Below are 15,187 nucleotides of genomic sequence, written 5' to 3'. Positions count from 1 at the left end.
CCCCCTCCTCTCCTGGCTCCTCTCTCCCTCTCCCTCATCCACTGCTACTTGTCTCATGTACATTCTTTACTTTTTCATGCCAAGGACGCCTTTGCCAAACAATATTTACAGAGGGGGTGAAGAAGCCAGGTTCCTGAGGTTCCTGAGAAGGGCCAGGAGATTTGGGGAGGAGGTGCTTTTACCTCAAAGTACACAAGGGATTGCTCCCATTCCAAAAAGCCCCTGAGGCTTGTGGGGAGGGCAGCAGGGTACATCCTCTCCCCTCTCATGCCAGATGGAGAGGGACCGTCCAGCTGCAGCGGCCCTCCGTGCTGGTGGGGATGGACTGTCTGGCTGGAGCGGCCCTCCGTGGTGGTGGAGACATCTGGAGCCGCCCTCTGCGGCGGTGGGGATGGACTGTCCAGCTGGAGTGGCCCTCCGTGGCGTGGGGACGGACTGTCCGTCTGGAGCGGCCCTCCATGCTGGTGGGGAGGCAGGTGGAGGCGGGAGGGGACCCGGGGTGCTGTGACTTCTGCCGGGCAGGGGTGTGGGGGTCAGGGGCCCGGGGTTCCCAGCTGCTGGGAGGCCCTGAGCAGGCGGGCAGCGGCACTCTGGGACTCGGCCTGGAGGCGCCGGTTATTATGCCGAAGATTGCGAACCTCTTCCTGCAGGGCTGCCTTGTCAGCCTTCTCCTGGAGCGAGGAGCAGCATGGAGGGAGCTGCCAGACCTCCCCCACCCCCCCCCCCCCCGCGCCTCATCCCCCCCCCCCCCCCCCCCCCGCCAGTCCTCCTTCCCTCCTCCTCACCTTCTGCAGGTCATCCTGGAGCTTCTTCAGCATGGTCTCCAGGTGGGAGACCTTCTCAGACAAGCTTCCAGAAGATGGGCTGTGGGCAAGGAAGGCAGCTGAGAAGCCCGCAGACGGTGGGCTGGGCCCACAGACAGCTCACCCGCCTCGAGGCACCTTTCCAGCCCTTCTCCCACCTCCTTCCAGCTGTCCTTGGCTGCCCCAGCAGCGAACGAGCTCCCCAGACCCGGGTGTCAGGGGCCGAATCCCCTCCTGGGGGGTGGCCTTGGGCAAGACCAGCTGGAGAGGGCAGGGCTCCCCCCTCCCCTGCCATGGTTCCTTTCAGGGAGCCTCAGTCCTGGGCTAGGAGAGGATCCTTACTTGGGCTCAGCTTTGGTGACTTCCCTGGGATCTCCACTCTCTGGCAGCTGCTGGCCTGTAAGGACCCCAGCACGTCAAGGCTCCTTCCCTTCCACACCCACCCCATACAGCCCCATTGTACAGATGAGCAAGGAAAGGGTAAGGAAGCAGAAGGGAGGGGGACCCGGGCTGCACAGCCGCTGAGCCAAGACTCGCCACTGGGCTCCTACTTCTATAGCGGGGTCCCCCATTATGTGCTGCAGGCTGGACTCCCCACCGCTCACCGCCCTGCACGCCAGGCCCGCAGGGCTCACCCTCCCGGGACAGTGCTTCCAGGATGCTGTTACAGGTAGAGGCAATCTCCGAGATGGATTTCCACTCCTCTTCGAGGGGTTCGCTTCCAGCCTCAGACAGTACTGAGGGGGAGATGAGGCAGGTGATGGGCCAGGCTCTCCCACCTGCCACCCAGCCCAGGGTGATGCCCTCCACCCCACATGCAGGGCAGCAGGGAGACTTACTCTTGCTTATGGAATTCCTCAGGGAGAGGGTCCGGGGCAGGAAGGAGTCACTGAGCTCTCTTGGCAGCGGGGCTGGGTTCTCTACGGCCTCTTGTCCCACAGCAGTGTCGGGGAGAGCCTGAGTCAGGGTGCGTGGTGAGGGCACGGATGCCCGGCTCGCCCCCCGCATCTCCCAGGTGGCTCTGAGGAGGTTGCCCTGGGCTGCCGGGCTGGTTCTTACCTGGTCTGAAGTCCCACCCCCAGCCTGGCCAGGTTGGAGGGGCTTAGGGGTGGCCACCAAGAGGAGGTCTGGGGTGGCATCTGGCAAGACCGGGGCCCCATCAGACGGGGAGCTGGGGAGGCAGTGAGGGGAAGGTGAGGGGCGGGGGAAGAGACGCATCTCCTGCCGCCCTGCACTGGGGATGAGGAGGAGAGACAGAGCCCAGAGCCCAGGACTGAGAGAGATGGGGGACAGGATGAGGGAGGCTGGGGGCGCTCGGCAAAGAGCTGATTCTGACCTTTGGGGAGACGGATCGCTCTGACTGTGCAGAAACTCGGTCCTCTCCTCAGGGAGACCTGGAGGGGGGCCGGGCACTGGGGAGCCGTCCTGCAGGTGCAGCATATGCAGCATCTGAACTGTGGCTGGGCGCAGACCTGCCCCCGGGGACCCCTCAGGCCCTGGCCCTGGGATCCCCCGCCGACTAGGCTCCTGCAGCGACATCTCATAGAGCTCCGAAAAACTCCTGTGGGGAGAAAGGAGAGGAGAGGAAGGGGATGCAGGCAGCTGTACACAGATGAGGAAACTGAGGCCAGGGAGCTTCCTGGCCCAGGGACACAAAGCAGACAGCAGAGGCCTTACATCCAGGGCCTGCCTGAGCTGGAGACCTAACTCAAAGCCTCGGATCCCCTTCAGCCCCCACCCCCTTCCTCACTGCCCAGGCCCTTGTCGGGGGGTTCCCATAGAGCCTTGGTCTCCTCTGGGTATAAGCTAACTCCACCATGGCATAGGCTCTAGGGGTGCCCGCCCTTCCTCCCCCAGGGAAGACAACTCAGACACTGAAAAGCCTTCAGGCTCCAAAGATGTGGCTGATGTGGGATTTCCAGGCCCAGTCTGGGACTGACGACAGAGGGGTCTGGGCAGGGGGCTCTGCGGTGCTCTGACCTTCGGGGCCGGCCACTCTCGTCAGGAAGCAGGAAGGTGACACAGACTTTGGGGGCCGAGCGCAAGAGGGCGGCAGCAGCCCCAGGACCCAGCCGCGGGAGGGGGCGGCCGCAGATCCTCAAGAGTCGAGCCCCAGGCCTCAGCCCAGCAGTCTCGGCAAAAGTGAACCGCTCCACATGGTTCACGAAGCCCTCATCGTCTGCCTCAAAGCCCAGCCGGCCCTGGCCATCGCGGGGCAGGGCCAGCTCCCGGCTTTCACAGCCTCGGCTCACCAGCTGCAAGGGAGACATCTCTCAGGCGCCTGGGAGCCCAGGCTTGGGAGGGAAACCCCAGGAGGGCTGAAGGACAAGGTGGCTTCTCCCTGGCCCCTGTAAGCCTCTCCCTCTCCTCCTCGCTTTAGGGGGTGGAGTGATTGGCTTTGCTCAGCCCCACCCCCATGTCCTTGCCCACCCCCACACCTCTCGCCCAGTCCCCAGCCTCACCTGCAGCCTGGCCACGATTTCTCCCACAGCCTCACCAGCGGCACCGCCCACCCGCAAGGTCAGCACCTCCCCTCGTCCGTGGTACAGGTCCAGCTGATGGTCAGAGAAAGTCCAGGCCAATATGTCTCGGCAGGCACAGTTGAAGATGACGCGGCCATCACGGGGAGCCACCAGCACCAGCGTCTCGGCCGAGATCCCCAGCAGGCAGGGGACTTCGGCTGCCCCGTCCTCGCCCCCTGGCGCGGCCCGCACTCCCCACACCAGGGCCCCCTGCGTCTGCAGCTCGCCGCCTGGGCCCCGGGGCCGCTCACGCCTGCGACCCCCCAAGGAGGGCAGGCCGAAGCGGGAGGCCGAGTCCAGAGAGGTGGTGGTCACCTCATTGGTGGCCAGCTCCAGAAGGTAGTCCCGCCGTGTGCGTGTGGCCATCGCGTGAAACTTGCGGGCCCGGCTGGCGGCTTGCTCGCCATTGAGAGCTTTGGCCAGCAGCAAGGCCCGGAAGGCCGGGGAGGCCGGGAAGGGCCCCCCGCCAGGGGGGAGGGCAGGGCCGAAGGCTGGGGTGTCCTGGGTCCGGCTCACAGCCACGCTGCCAGGGGAGGAGAGGAGGGGGGCGTCAGCAACTCCAACACCAGCTTTGGGGTAGGTAGGGGGCTTAGGCTGCCGCGGCCCAGCCTCAGGGAATCCTTCCCCAAGAAATGGCTGGCTCAGGCATGGATGCCACCTAGGATCCCACCCCCACCCCCGCCCCAAGCCACAGACCTGTAGGAGGTGTGGGGGGTGCAGGGAGCATGGGCCCGGACCACCAGGAAGACATGCTGAAAGTGAGAGCGGATGGTGCTGGGGCAGAAGGGCTGGGCCCCAGGCTCCTGGAAGATGATCGTCACGATGTCATTGCCAATGTGTCTTTTCCGGAGGAGCTGGGGACCGAGATTGGGGTTGGGTGTGGCTCCAGAGGCCACAAGGCCAGGAGAACTCCCCTCTCCCCCAAGATCCCCAAACAGGATCCAGCCTCCTTTTTTACAGATGAGGAAACTGAGGCCTACAGTCACACAGACTATGCTTAGCTGATATTGGTCCTCCCAGTCTAGACCTAGGGCCCTTTTCCCCAGACCCCCTGCCTCCCTCCAAGCCCAGCCTGAAGGATGGAGAGAGGTGAGTGAAGATCCAGGCCAGGAGCCCAGCCCTGGCACAAAGCATGCCGCCCCCCCCCCCAGGTTCTGGCCTGCGTGCCCTCCCACACCTGCTGCTGATTGTTGGGGGTGTAAGGCAACATGGTGGAGACATGGAACATGATCTCGTGGTCTTGGTAGGTGGTGTAGATGGAGTGTGTCCCCGTGGAGTCCGCTGTGGCCGAGGAAAGGAAGGAGGGAAACCTCAGGGCCTGCCCAGGACTAGGATGGAGCTGAGCATCCCTGCCTCCCACCACCTACTCCCACCCACCTTCATCTGAGGCGACCTGGGCTAAGGTTCTCTGGGGGCCCCACGGGCCTACTCCAGGGAGGCCCTGATGTAGGCCCAGGGCAGCTCTGGGGGGCTGAGGTCACCGCTGCTTCCCTCCCCCACCGGGGGGCAGCGTCCAGGCTGCACTGGCCTTCCTCCCACCTGCCAAGGCTCCCTCCCTTCCCCCCTGAGTCCCTCCTCTGGCCACACACACACACACCGGCGCAGGAAGGGGGCAGAGATGCGGTCGGGGCTGGGGAAGGCACTGAGAAAGCCCAGGGACGTTTAGGGCCAACCCAAGAGGCAGGAGAGATCGCGTGGGAAGGCAGAAACAGGAAGGAAGAGAAGATGCTGGACCCATGAGGGAGGAGGCCCGAATGGGGGAGGGGGACTCATGAAGAAACATTCTGGCCAGAGTAAGGAACCTGGGGAAATGAGATGCAGAGAAACCCCAATCCCTCATTCCCAGCCCTCTTCGTCTGTCAGTCAGGCATTTGGAAAGAGGGCCTCAGGCCACAGAGTCATCGGGTCATCTATCTGGAGCTAGAAGGGGTCTCAGGGACCATCTAGTCTGATTTTACAAAAGGGGAAACAGAGGCCCAGAGCGCAGAAGGGACTTTAGGTCATCACACAGTTGGGAAGTGTCAGAGCTGGGCCTGGGCTCTCCGACTTGCAGGGCCCTGGTGCTGTCCCATGGGGAGAACAACCTGGCCCTTGATCTGGTCAGCTGCACCCCAGATCCGAGGCTCTGGTATTCCAGCCTGTGGTCTCAAAGACGGGTCTCTAAAGGAGAAATCTCAGGCACATGCTGTCCTACAGCCCACAAGTCCCACCACGGACATGGCCCCATAGGCGTCTGCTTCCCTGGCAGCTTTGAGCCCCCGCTCACATCCTCAGCAAGGGGTGTCAGGTGAGGGGGAGCCCACACCCACCCCCCACCCCAGGCCACCCTGCCCACCTGGGCCAGCCACAGTTGGAGGCGCATGAGGCTCCACTCCTGGTCCCTGCACCAGCCAAGGTCCCCAGGGCTAACCAAGCCCTCCTTCGCAGGCCGGCCCTGCAGACACTGAGGACTGCTCTCACGGCCTCTGACCTCGTGTCCCCTCCAGCCAGCTCTCACTGGGCACTGTCCCAGGGCCTTTTATCCTTCCTGTCCTCAGCCTCTGGCTGCTTTCCGGCTACCAATGTCCTCCTTAAGATGGGGTCCTGCCCTGGAGAGCCCACCAGAGAGGGGGGCTTGGGGAAGGGTTATCTTCAGGAAGGCTCCCCCTTCTCCTTCCCCCCTCCCCTTTTCTCTCCTTTCCTTCTCTCCTTCCATCCATCTTTCTCTCCCTTCTCTCTCCTCTTCTTTTCTTTCTCCTCCTTTTTCTCTTCTTCTCTCCTCTCTCTCCCCCCTTTTCTCTTCCTCTCTCCTTTCCTTCTTTCTCCCTCCCTCCTCTGTCCTTATATATCTTCTTATATCTCTCCCTCTTTCTATCTCTCCCTCCTTCTCTCTCTCTCCTTCCCCCCTTTTCTCTCCTTTCCTTCTCTCTTTCTGTCCATCTCTCTCCCTCTTCTCTCCCCCTTTTCTTCCTCTTTTCTTCTCTCTCCCCTCCTACTCTCTCCTCTTTCCTTCCCTCCTTCTCTCTCTCCTTCTCCCTCCCTCTCCTTTCCTTATTTCTCCCTCTATCTCTCCCTCCCTCCTTTTCTCTCTGTCTCCTTCCTCCTCCCCTTGTCTCTACTTTCCTTCTCTTTCTGTCCATCTCTTTCTCTTCTTTTCTCTCTCCCTCCTCTCTCACTCCCTCCCCTCTCTCTCTCTGTGTCTCTCTGTCTCTCTCTCTGACTCTGTCTCTCCTCTCTGTCTCTCTCTGTGTCTCTCTCCTCTGTCTCTGTCTCTGTCTCTCTCTCTCTCTCTGTGTCTCTCTCCCCCCTCTCTCTCCCCCCTTTCTCTCTGTCTCTCCTCTCTCCCTTTCTCCCCTTCCCCCCCATTCCTCTCTGTCTGTCTGTCTGATTCACTTCTTTGCCACCTACAAATCCATATAGGTCTCTCTCATCCTGAAAAAACCTGCCCTTCCTCGCACTATCTTTCCTGCTGCTCTCCCCTTCCCTGCCCATCCCCACTCTGCCTCCACTTCCCTATCATGCACCTGCTTCCCTGCCCCATGACTGGCCCTGCTCCTTGGAAGGTGATCAGGGATGTCCCCATTGCTAGCCCTGCCAGGCCCTCCTAAAAGCCTGTAGCCACTGCTGACGCTGCCCTCTCTCTCCCGCTTGGGGCTCCCCTCTTGCCCCTCTGACCACGCCCTCTCCACCTCCTCTCCTGCAACCCCATCAATCCCGCGCCCCCAAGCACCACTAGAGCCCACAGCTCTGCCTTGGAGCCCCTCCTTTCTCTGCACCGTCTCCCTGGAAGCTCCCATTTGCTCCCACAGGTCACCAGCTGCCCGCTGCCCTCTCCACCTGGAGGCCCCGACATTTTCTCACCCTGAACATGTCTCACCAGTATCTTCACCTGAAACCCCCCTCCCCACTTATCCAGACCTCCCTGTTTTCACTGAGGGGCTCCACTGTCCACTCGTTCAAACTCACAGCCTGAGTCATCCTCGCCTCCTTCCTAACCCCGATCACCCCTGCCCCAACACCCCGTTGGGCGCCATCTCAGGTCTCCTCTCCATCAACCCCCCCCCCACTCCCCTAGTCCATCACCTCTCATCCGGGCTCCCAGGCCCAGTTCTGACGATGCCCCCCCCTCATGGGAGGCCCTGCACCTTTCTCTCCCGCCTGCTCCCACTTTGCGGCAGCTCCCTGACTCTGGCATTTCACCTCTGGCCACCAGCCTGGAGCACGCTCCCTCCTCCCTGCCCCCTGCAGGGATCCCTGTCTTCCTGCTGGCTCTGACTGCCCAGGTACAGTTCTGCACCCTCCTCCACAGCCCCTGAATGCTCAGAGGGACGCAGCGGGAACCGCAGGGAGGAAAGGGGCCCAACCTGGACTCGGCGGGGCTGACTCTGACACGTCCTAGCTGGGGGACTCTGGGCGACTCAGTGAACCCCTTGGGCCTCAGTTTTCTCACCTGTAGAATGGGGGATAATAGTAGCCCTTCCCACCCAGGGTTCTTGTGAGGATCGAATGAGATAACTATTGGTGAAGTGCTTAGCACATAGTGCCTGGCACATAGTAGGAGCTTAATAAACGCTGGTTTCTTTCTTTGTCTCGATTACGTATTATTACTATTTGGTCCAGACCGTTTGGTTTCATTAGCATAGTGAACTTCCAGTGTGGAAAGTCCTTGACCTCCTACAGACCAGCAGACCTGGAAGGGACCTCAAGGGTCATCCAGTCCAATGCCCTCATTTTACAAATGGGGAAACTGAGGCCCAGAGAGGGGAAGTGACTTGGCAGAGGTCACACAGCTACTTCAAACCACCTGGTCCTGCCCCTAAGGCGAGGGCCACCAGGTAGCCCCGAGGAGGGGCACCTGCATGACATGATGAGCACTCACTCTTGATGTCCAGCTGGGCCCGGTAATGCTCAAAGCCTTTGAGCCTCACGACGTCTCCCAAGAGGCTGAGGAACTGGGTGAAGGCAGGGCCGGCTTCTTCATTATTGTACATCTCTTCTTCCGTTGCCTGGCCAGCCCGGCAGTACAGAATGCCCACCTTGCGCTGGAGACTGAGCTGGGGAAGGGGAAGGCACAGTCACGGGAGCCCCCAGCCACCTTCCCCGCTCCCCGCCTGCATCTGAGGGTCCCCCCGGGTAAGGACCACATCCAGAGGTCACGGGAGCCCCCAGCCGCCTTCCCCGCTCCCCGCCTGCGTCTGAGGGTCCCCCCGGGCAAGGACCATGTCCAGAGGTCACGGGAGCCCCCAGCCGCCTTCCCCGCTCCCCGCCTGCGTCTGAGGGTCCCCCCGGGTAAGGACCACGTCCAGAGGGCTCGAGTAGGAAGAGAACTCAGAAGCCGTCTGGTGCCAACTCCTCATTTTAGATGAGACCAGTGGTAGGAAAAGTGGTAAGTGGATGAGTCACATTCAAACCCAAGGCCTCTGACTCAGAGCCAGGTCTCTGTCCACTGCCTTTAGGAGCTCCACCCTGACCGGGGCTCCCTCCTCTCTGTGGATGCCTCAGGTCCAAGTTAAAATGTCCCTGGCCCCCAGAGATGATGGCCTGAAAGGTCCTGGGGCCCATGGGTCGCCGACCCCACATAAGCCACAGAGTGGTCTGAGATGGACTCAGCTGAACATGGCCAACTCTTCTGGGGCTCCAGGGCTGCCTTCAAAGGGAAGCCCTCGGACCCCAGGACGAGTGAGGAAGGGGCTTCTTCCTGGGCCACCCGTGGCAGGACATCCCTCAGGTCACCACCACCCAACCCGAGTATGGGCCCAGTGGGGCTCTCCAAGGGCAAAGGTCTAATCGCCAGACCAGGGTACTCACCTCCTGCTCATCCAGGGTGAGGAGGGTTCGAGGCACTTTAGGGGAGGCGGAGCCCAGGCGCAGGCAGGTGGGGCTTAGCCGGGGAGCCACGTGCTCCAGGAGTTTTTTTGGGGACAGGCCTCGGGGTGGGCCAGGTGGCAGGACCTCTTCAGAGATAGAGCCTCGGAGGGTCCGCAGCTGAGGGCGAGGGCAACCACCCCTCAGGGCCAGCACCCATATTGCCAGGTTCCCCCCCAGCCTCCATCCCCCAGCCCCGCACCTGAGTGGTCCTGATAATGAGGCGATAGCTGGCCGCACCGCTGCCCTCCTTCTCCTCCCGCCGGATGCTCACAGCCACAGGGCCCAGGGTGTCATCCAGCCCAAAGAAGTTCTGATGTTCTGGGGGCAGGAGGGGGCAGGGCGGTGACTTATACACCCCCAGGGCGGGGCCTCATTCCTTGGCCCTGCCTGTCAGGCCGAAGCTCTGGCCTCTTCATGCAAGGCTGCCCCCTCTATCTCCTGATTCAGGGTGGCCATGGAAAAGAGAGCCTGAGTTCTGATTTCTCATAGCAGCTCTGCTATGCACTCACTGGGCCAGCGACCTTGGGCAAATCACCTCTCTGGGAGTCAGAGTTTTCCCATTTGTCAAATCAGAAAGTTGCATGAGGTTTCTGAGTTCCTTCCTAGTCTGACATTCCATGTTCTAAGGGCCCTCCCATTGACATTCCACCTTCTAACATTCTGTGCTCTAAGGTCCCTCGCAACTGTGACATTCCAGGTTCTTAGGGCTCTCCCAGCTACAACAGTCTCTGTTCTGAGGCTCTCCCACTGACATTCCATGTTCTAACATTCTGTGCTCTAAGGTCCTTCCCAGCTCTGACATCCCCTGTTCTAAGAGCCCTCCCAACTCCGACATCCCCTGTTCTAAGAGCCCTCCCAGCTCTGACATCCCCTGTTCTAAGAGCCCTCCCAGCTCTGACATTCCCTGTTCTAAAGGCCTCCCAGCTCTGACATTCCCTGTTCTAAGGGTCCTCCCACTGTCATTCCACCTTCTAACATTCTGTGCTCTAAGGTCCCTTCTAGTTCTGATACTCTGTGTTCTAAGATCCCTCCCAGTTCCAACATTCCCTGTACTAAGGCCCTCCTAGCTCAGACATTCCCTGTTCTAAGGGCCCTCCCAGCTCTGACATCCCCTGTTCTAAGAGCCCTCCCAGTTCCGACATTCCCTGTACTAAGGCCCTCCTAGCTCAGACATTCCCTGTTCTAAGGTCCTTCCCAGCTCTGACATCCCCTGTTCTAAGAGCCCTCCCAGCTCCGACATCCCCTGTTCTAAGAGCCCTCCCAGCTCCGACATCCCCTGTTCTAAGAGCCCTCCCAACTCTGACATTCTCTGTTCTGAGGGCCCTCCCAGCTCTGACATTACTTGTTCTAAGGCCCCTCCCACTGACATTCCATGTTCTAACATTCTGTGCTCTAAGGTCCTTCCCAGCTCTGACATCCCCTGTTCTAAGAGCCCGCCCAGCTCTGACATCCCCTGTTCTAAGAGCCCGCCCAGCTCTGACATCCCCTGTTCTAAGAGCCCTCCCAGCTCTGACATTCCCTGTTCTAAAGGCCTCCCAGCTCTGACATTCCCTGTTCTAAGGGTCCTCCCACTGTCATTCCACCTTCTAACATTCTGTGCTCTAAGGTCCCTTCTAGTTCTGATACTCTGTGTTCTAAGATCCCTCCCAGTTCTGACATTCCCTGTACTAAGGCCCTCCTAGCTCAGACATTCCCTGTTCTAAGGGCCCTCCCAACTCTGACATTCTCTGTTCTGAGGGCCCTCCCAGCTCTGACATTACTTGTTCTAAGGCCCCTCCCACTGACATTCCATGTTCTAACATTCTGTGCTCTAAGATCCCCTCCACCTCCAACATTCTCTCTTCTCAGGCGCCTCCCAACTCAGACATTCCAAGATGTTATGAATGCCAAGTGACTGAGCCCCCTCTGCCTCCACTTACCCTCCGGTCCCTCTCACCTTTGCCATAAAAGTACTTGCGGTAGTATCCAGCCCCCGAGTCAGTGTGCTCTAAGCTGTGGGGCTCAGAACGATTCTGGGGCTCTTCCAGGATGGAGATGGCCGCATTGGGCAGCGTGGGCGGCAGTGCAGGGGGCAGCAGCCCCCCAAGGCCCAGCTCGCCTTCTCCCCCAACCTCGCTCAGGAAGCCAGGGGCCCCCAGAAGCAGGTCCGAGCCAGAGGTTTGAGCGGGCCCAGGGGTGGGAGGAGTATCGGGGGGTGGGTCCCTGGCCCCAGCTCCCCAGTCAAAGAGAAGGCTCTGGACATCATAATGTGCAAACCAGCGGGGCTCTGGGATGGGGGGAAACTCGGGGGGCAGCTCCCCCTCGGGCGGCAGGCCCAGCAAAGCTAGGGGGTCAGCAAAGAGGCGGGCGGGGGTGACTCCACGCCCTGCCTCCTCATTGCTATGGGCTCGGGCACGGGGGCTTGCTGCGGGTGGGGGCCGGGCCTCACCGGCGTCGCTACCACTCCGAAGCAGCAGCCCCCCAGCCCCGCCGGGCCCCCTGGGCTCAAAGGTGTGAGGGGTCAGGGCCGGCCGGGCTGGCTGCCGGAGCCTTCGAACAAAAAGGTCATCGGATTGCGTGACGGGTGCCACGCCCCGCCGGGGGCTCTCGGGTCTGCCTGCCCACATGTGTGTCCCACGAGCTTAGGCCCCCTGGAAGCGGGCCTCATTGGCCTCAGAGCAGGACTGGGGGCCTGGCGGTGGCCCTGACCCCTTATGCCGTCCACTAGTCACTGGTCCTCTGCAGGTCCCATGAAAGGGGCCTCGGGAGACCTCGCATGGAGAAGAGGGGAGGGAAGGGGGTATGCCCAGTCCTGCTGCTTTTCCGTAGGTGCCGGGACAGCGGAAGGTCAGGCCAGGCAGCAGAAGCAGCAGGAGGCTGGGCCTTCTGTCATCCAGGATCCAGGCCCATCAGTCGGGGAGGCTCATCTGTCAGCAGAGGGGACAGCCGGTGAGTGGGGTGAACCCCAGAAGCCAAGTGAGAAAACAGGAACCCATCCCTCACTTCCCCCAAATCGAGTCTCCGGCCCGGCTCCCCTCCCCCATGACAGGGTCTGCTTCCGGCCCCCCTCCTCCAGGGCTCAGGCTCATCAAAGCCACTTCCTCTTTCCCCCGCATTTCCTCCCTGGGGGAGGGGGGTCCTGGTCTGTCTGGGGGCTGCAGAACCTAAAGTTTAAGCTGAATATTACAGAGGGTTGGGGTCTCAGGCCTGCAGGGACCCCGATCCTGCCAGGACCCGTGCCCTTTTGGGCAGTCTGCTTAGCCTTCCTGGCCTCAGTTTCTCCTCTGACAAAAGAGGGCTCGGACCGGATGACCTTCAAAGTTCTCTCTAGTGCTAAATCTAGGATTTTGTAAACAGTCCCAGGCGATGGGGACACATCCCCCCAGAGGAGCCTACTGCTCACCTCTTCCATGCCCTCACGGTGGCGGCCAGTGTCCTAGGCCGGAGCCGAGAGGGCTAATGAGGGTCCCCCAAACTCAGAGCCTGGTCCCTCAGAGCTCTAGTCTCTAGACATTGGGACCGCCCCCCCCCATAGGAAAGTGTCCCCACTCAGGCTGGTCTGTGGTAGGCACCTCTGAGGAAGGGGGTCCAGCTGTGAGACAGGGCTCGGGACAGAGCAGGGGCTGTGAGATTCTGGGGAGCTGAAGCCAGCAGGGTGCAAGGGCAAGGAGGGCCAGCCTGGATGCCTGGGTCCCACCCGGGGCCCTGACAAAAGGAGGACGTCCTGTCCCCCGGGGCCTTTCCTTTCAGCCCCTCCCTTTTCCTCTTCAACCTAAGCAAGGCTGGAGTCCTGAGCAGGACCAGACCCCCAAAGCCTGGGCACATGCTGAAGGGCAAAGAAATGTGCCCTGTACACTCTTGGGATGTTGGGGGCCCTTTCCCCTCACGTGCTTTCTTCCACCTCCCAAACCCCCAGCCCGGGGACAGCCCTTGCTACCTGGGGGAGTGGGCCGGGGGTCCCCAGCCCAGCGGCAGCCAGGCCTGGCAGGCAGCGTGGCTGGTCCAGCGAGCACAGCCTTCCTGTGAGACAGGAAGTGGCCCCTGGCTCCAGGTCCCCCACTCCTGCCCCCCACCACATCCTCAGGAAGGCACTAGGGTCACTGAACCACAGTCACGGGGCACAGACTATCCCCCCTCCCCCAGGCCTGTGGTCCCTGTCCCTACTTATTGTCACAAACTCAAGCCCAGCGAGGACAATGATCAGCCCAGGACGAGAGGAGATGGGGCCATGGGGCCCAGGGTGGGGGATGCGGGTTTGAGGGGTCTGGAGGCCGGGAGAGGACCATGGAGGGGTCCCTGGGATCTCAGCGGCTGGGTCTAGAAGGGGGAAGGAGACGGGACCATGAGGGGCCAGAGCCTGGGAAGGGGAGACATGGCTCTCCCCAGCCACAGGATATGAGGCTGTATGGACTCAGCCCCCACGTGCAGGAGGGAAGAGATGAGTGTGACGGAGCCCGGCCCCAAGGGGACACCAGGAGGGGCTGAGTTCCCATCAGGCAGTAGGACTGGAGAAGGGAGGAGGGCCAGGTGGGTAGGGGGCTCCTAACATGGGTGCGTGGGACTGGGGGGCCGCTGGCAGCCAGGCTGGGGTCTCCGGGAGGGAGGGCAGCTCCCTAGGTCACACGCCTCCCAAACGTTGGCCGCTTTGTGTGTCTGAGGGGCAGGGAGGCTCTGAGGCTGCCCGGGAACTCAATGGGCCCCTGTCTCTCCAAGTCCCCCAGCCCCACAAGGGTCCATTGAGGTCACGGGACATTCCATGCGGCCTGTGTCACCCAGGAGGGTGGGGGAGTCCTTGGCACTGGGCCTCTGGCCCTGTCCCCCAACCCTGGCAAAGCCAAGACCCCTAAGAGCTCATCCCTCCAACACCCCCCAGATGTGGAAGTCCTAGCGGCCTCAGCCCCAGGAGGAGGGGCTGGATTTTTCTCAACTGCACATCTGGAGGTCATGACCCTAGTTCCAGCTGCCAGCAGGGTTGGACAGATGTTTCCTCCCCAAGCTAGGCTAGGCGGGTCCTGTGGGGGCTGGGCTGGAGAGGACAGAAGGGACTAAGGAAATGGGGAGATCAAGGGGTCAGAGTGGTGGACGGGCCCTGGACCGGCTGTGGGCTGCTGCCTTCATTCCTACCCCACCCCAGGCACAGAAAGACCACCAACTCAAAAGAAACCAGTGGCCAGTGGAGGGGTAGCAAGGAAGCAGGGGGGGCAGCAGGGGAGGCAGCAAAGGGGCAGGAGGGGGCAGAGGGGGGCAGCAGAGCCAGCAGGGGTGAAAGATGGCACCCTGGGGCCATCAGCAGGGAAGTAAGGGGGGGCAGCAGAAGGGGGCGGGGGGCAGGAGGGGGAGCAGGGGGGGCAGCAAGGGGGGAGAAGCAGAAGGAAGCAGGGGGACAGGAGGGGAAGCGGGGAGGGGGGCAGCAAGGGAGCAGAGGGGCAGCAGCAGAGCCGGCTGGGGCAGCAGGGGTGAAAGCTGGCACCCGGGGGCCATCAGCAGGGAAGTAAGGGGGGCGGCAGGGGGGCAGGAGGGGGATAAGGGGTGGGGGTCAGCAGAGTGGCAGAAGGGGGGCACCAGGGGTGAAAGCTGGCGTGAGGGGGGGGCGTCACTAGGGGTCTGGGGGCACAATGCAGGGGCATGTGCTGGGGGGCGCGGGGAGGAAGCCCTACCCCCTCGCCAGACCCCGCTCCGTGCCTACCCCGTCCTCGGGGCTCCTCTGCCCGGTGTGCCCCAGGACAGGCTGTCCGCGCGCTCAGGGTTGGGGAGAGGGGAGGAAGAAAGGGGCTTCCCCGGACGGCCCCGAACGCCACCCTTCCCCCACTGCGGGGGCTGCCACAGCCCCCGCCCCCCGCCCCGCTCCCGGGGGCGCCCCCGCTGTACCTCTTCGGGGTCCCCCCCTCGCGCCCCGCCACTGAGTGCCGGCCAGCCGCCCGCGCGCCGCTCCCTGCCCGGCGCCCGGGCTCCTCCTCGGGGAGGGGCCTCTGCCCCCTCCCCCCCATCTCCCGCCCGAGCCCAGGGAGGGAGGAGCCGAGCGCGGGAGGGGGAGGG

General features: G+C 62.2%; 1 protein-coding gene and 1 long non-coding RNA gene across 4 annotated transcripts; one reads left to right on the top strand and one right to left on the bottom strand.

Annotated features, from left to right (window-relative positions):
• Positions 1-48: 48 nt before the first annotated feature.
• SIPA1 (signal-induced proliferation-associated 1) lies at positions 49-15,126 on the bottom strand. Of its 3 annotated transcripts, none has more exons than XM_020968382.2 (16): positions 15,020-15,126; positions 11,109-12,078; positions 9,372-9,490; positions 9,113-9,289; positions 8,184-8,358; positions 4,503-4,606; positions 4,022-4,179; positions 3,266-3,848; positions 2,784-3,058; positions 2,140-2,364; positions 1,863-1,974; positions 1,643-1,760; positions 1,439-1,540; positions 1,146-1,200; positions 786-864; positions 49-671 (listed from the first exon to the last, which is right to left on the bottom strand). In XM_020968382.2, the coding sequence occupies exons 2-16, from the start codon at positions 11,776-11,778 to the stop codon at positions 534-536; spliced, it is 3,090 nt and encodes a 1,029-aa protein (XP_020824041.1). In that variant the 5' UTR covers positions 11,779-12,078; positions 15,020-15,126; the 3' UTR covers positions 49-533. The 3 variants fall into 3 exon arrangements, with proteins under 3 accessions (XP_020824041.1, XP_020824043.1, XP_020824042.1); XM_020968384.2 differs by lacking the exon at positions 15,020-15,126 and adding an exon at positions 14,838-14,924; XM_020968383.2 differs by lacking the exon at positions 15,020-15,126 and adding an exon at positions 13,089-13,190.
• Positions 1,195-7,890, top strand: LOC144455288 (uncharacterized). Its single transcript, XR_013484016.1, has 3 exons — positions 1,195-1,283; positions 1,388-5,612; positions 7,114-7,890. It is a non-coding gene; the product is annotated as an uncharacterized LOC144455288 (long non-coding RNA).
• Positions 15,127-15,187: the final 61 nt, after the last annotated feature.

This window comes from Phascolarctos cinereus, unplaced genomic scaffold (assembly GCF_003287225.1).
Source record: "Phascolarctos cinereus isolate Bilbo 61053 unplaced genomic scaffold, phaCin_HiC Scaffold_9;HRSCAF=440, whole genome shotgun sequence".
NCBI lineage: Eukaryota > Metazoa > Chordata > Mammalia > Diprotodontia > Phascolarctidae > Phascolarctos > Phascolarctos cinereus.
The sequence above is the reverse complement of the archived record's forward strand: the minus strand, read 5'-3'. Positions and strand labels throughout refer to the sequence as shown.

What these genes read in the sequence shown, in the direction of transcription:
- SIPA1 (XM_020968382.2), bottom strand. Translation starts at nt 11,778, where the DNA reads ATGTGGGCAGGCAGACCCGAGAGCCCCCGGCGGGGCGTGGCACCCGTC. An exon ending in GGCCCAGCTGGACATCAAGA is followed by an intron (nt 4,607 to 8,183) that starts GTGAGTGCTCAT and finishes CCTCGGCCACAG; the next exon opens with CGGACTCCACGGGGACACAC. An exon ending in AGCGATCCGTCTCCCCAAAG is followed by an intron (nt 1,975 to 2,139) that starts GTCAGAATCAGC and finishes CTGCCTCCCCAG; the next exon opens with CTCCCCGTCTGATGGGGCCC.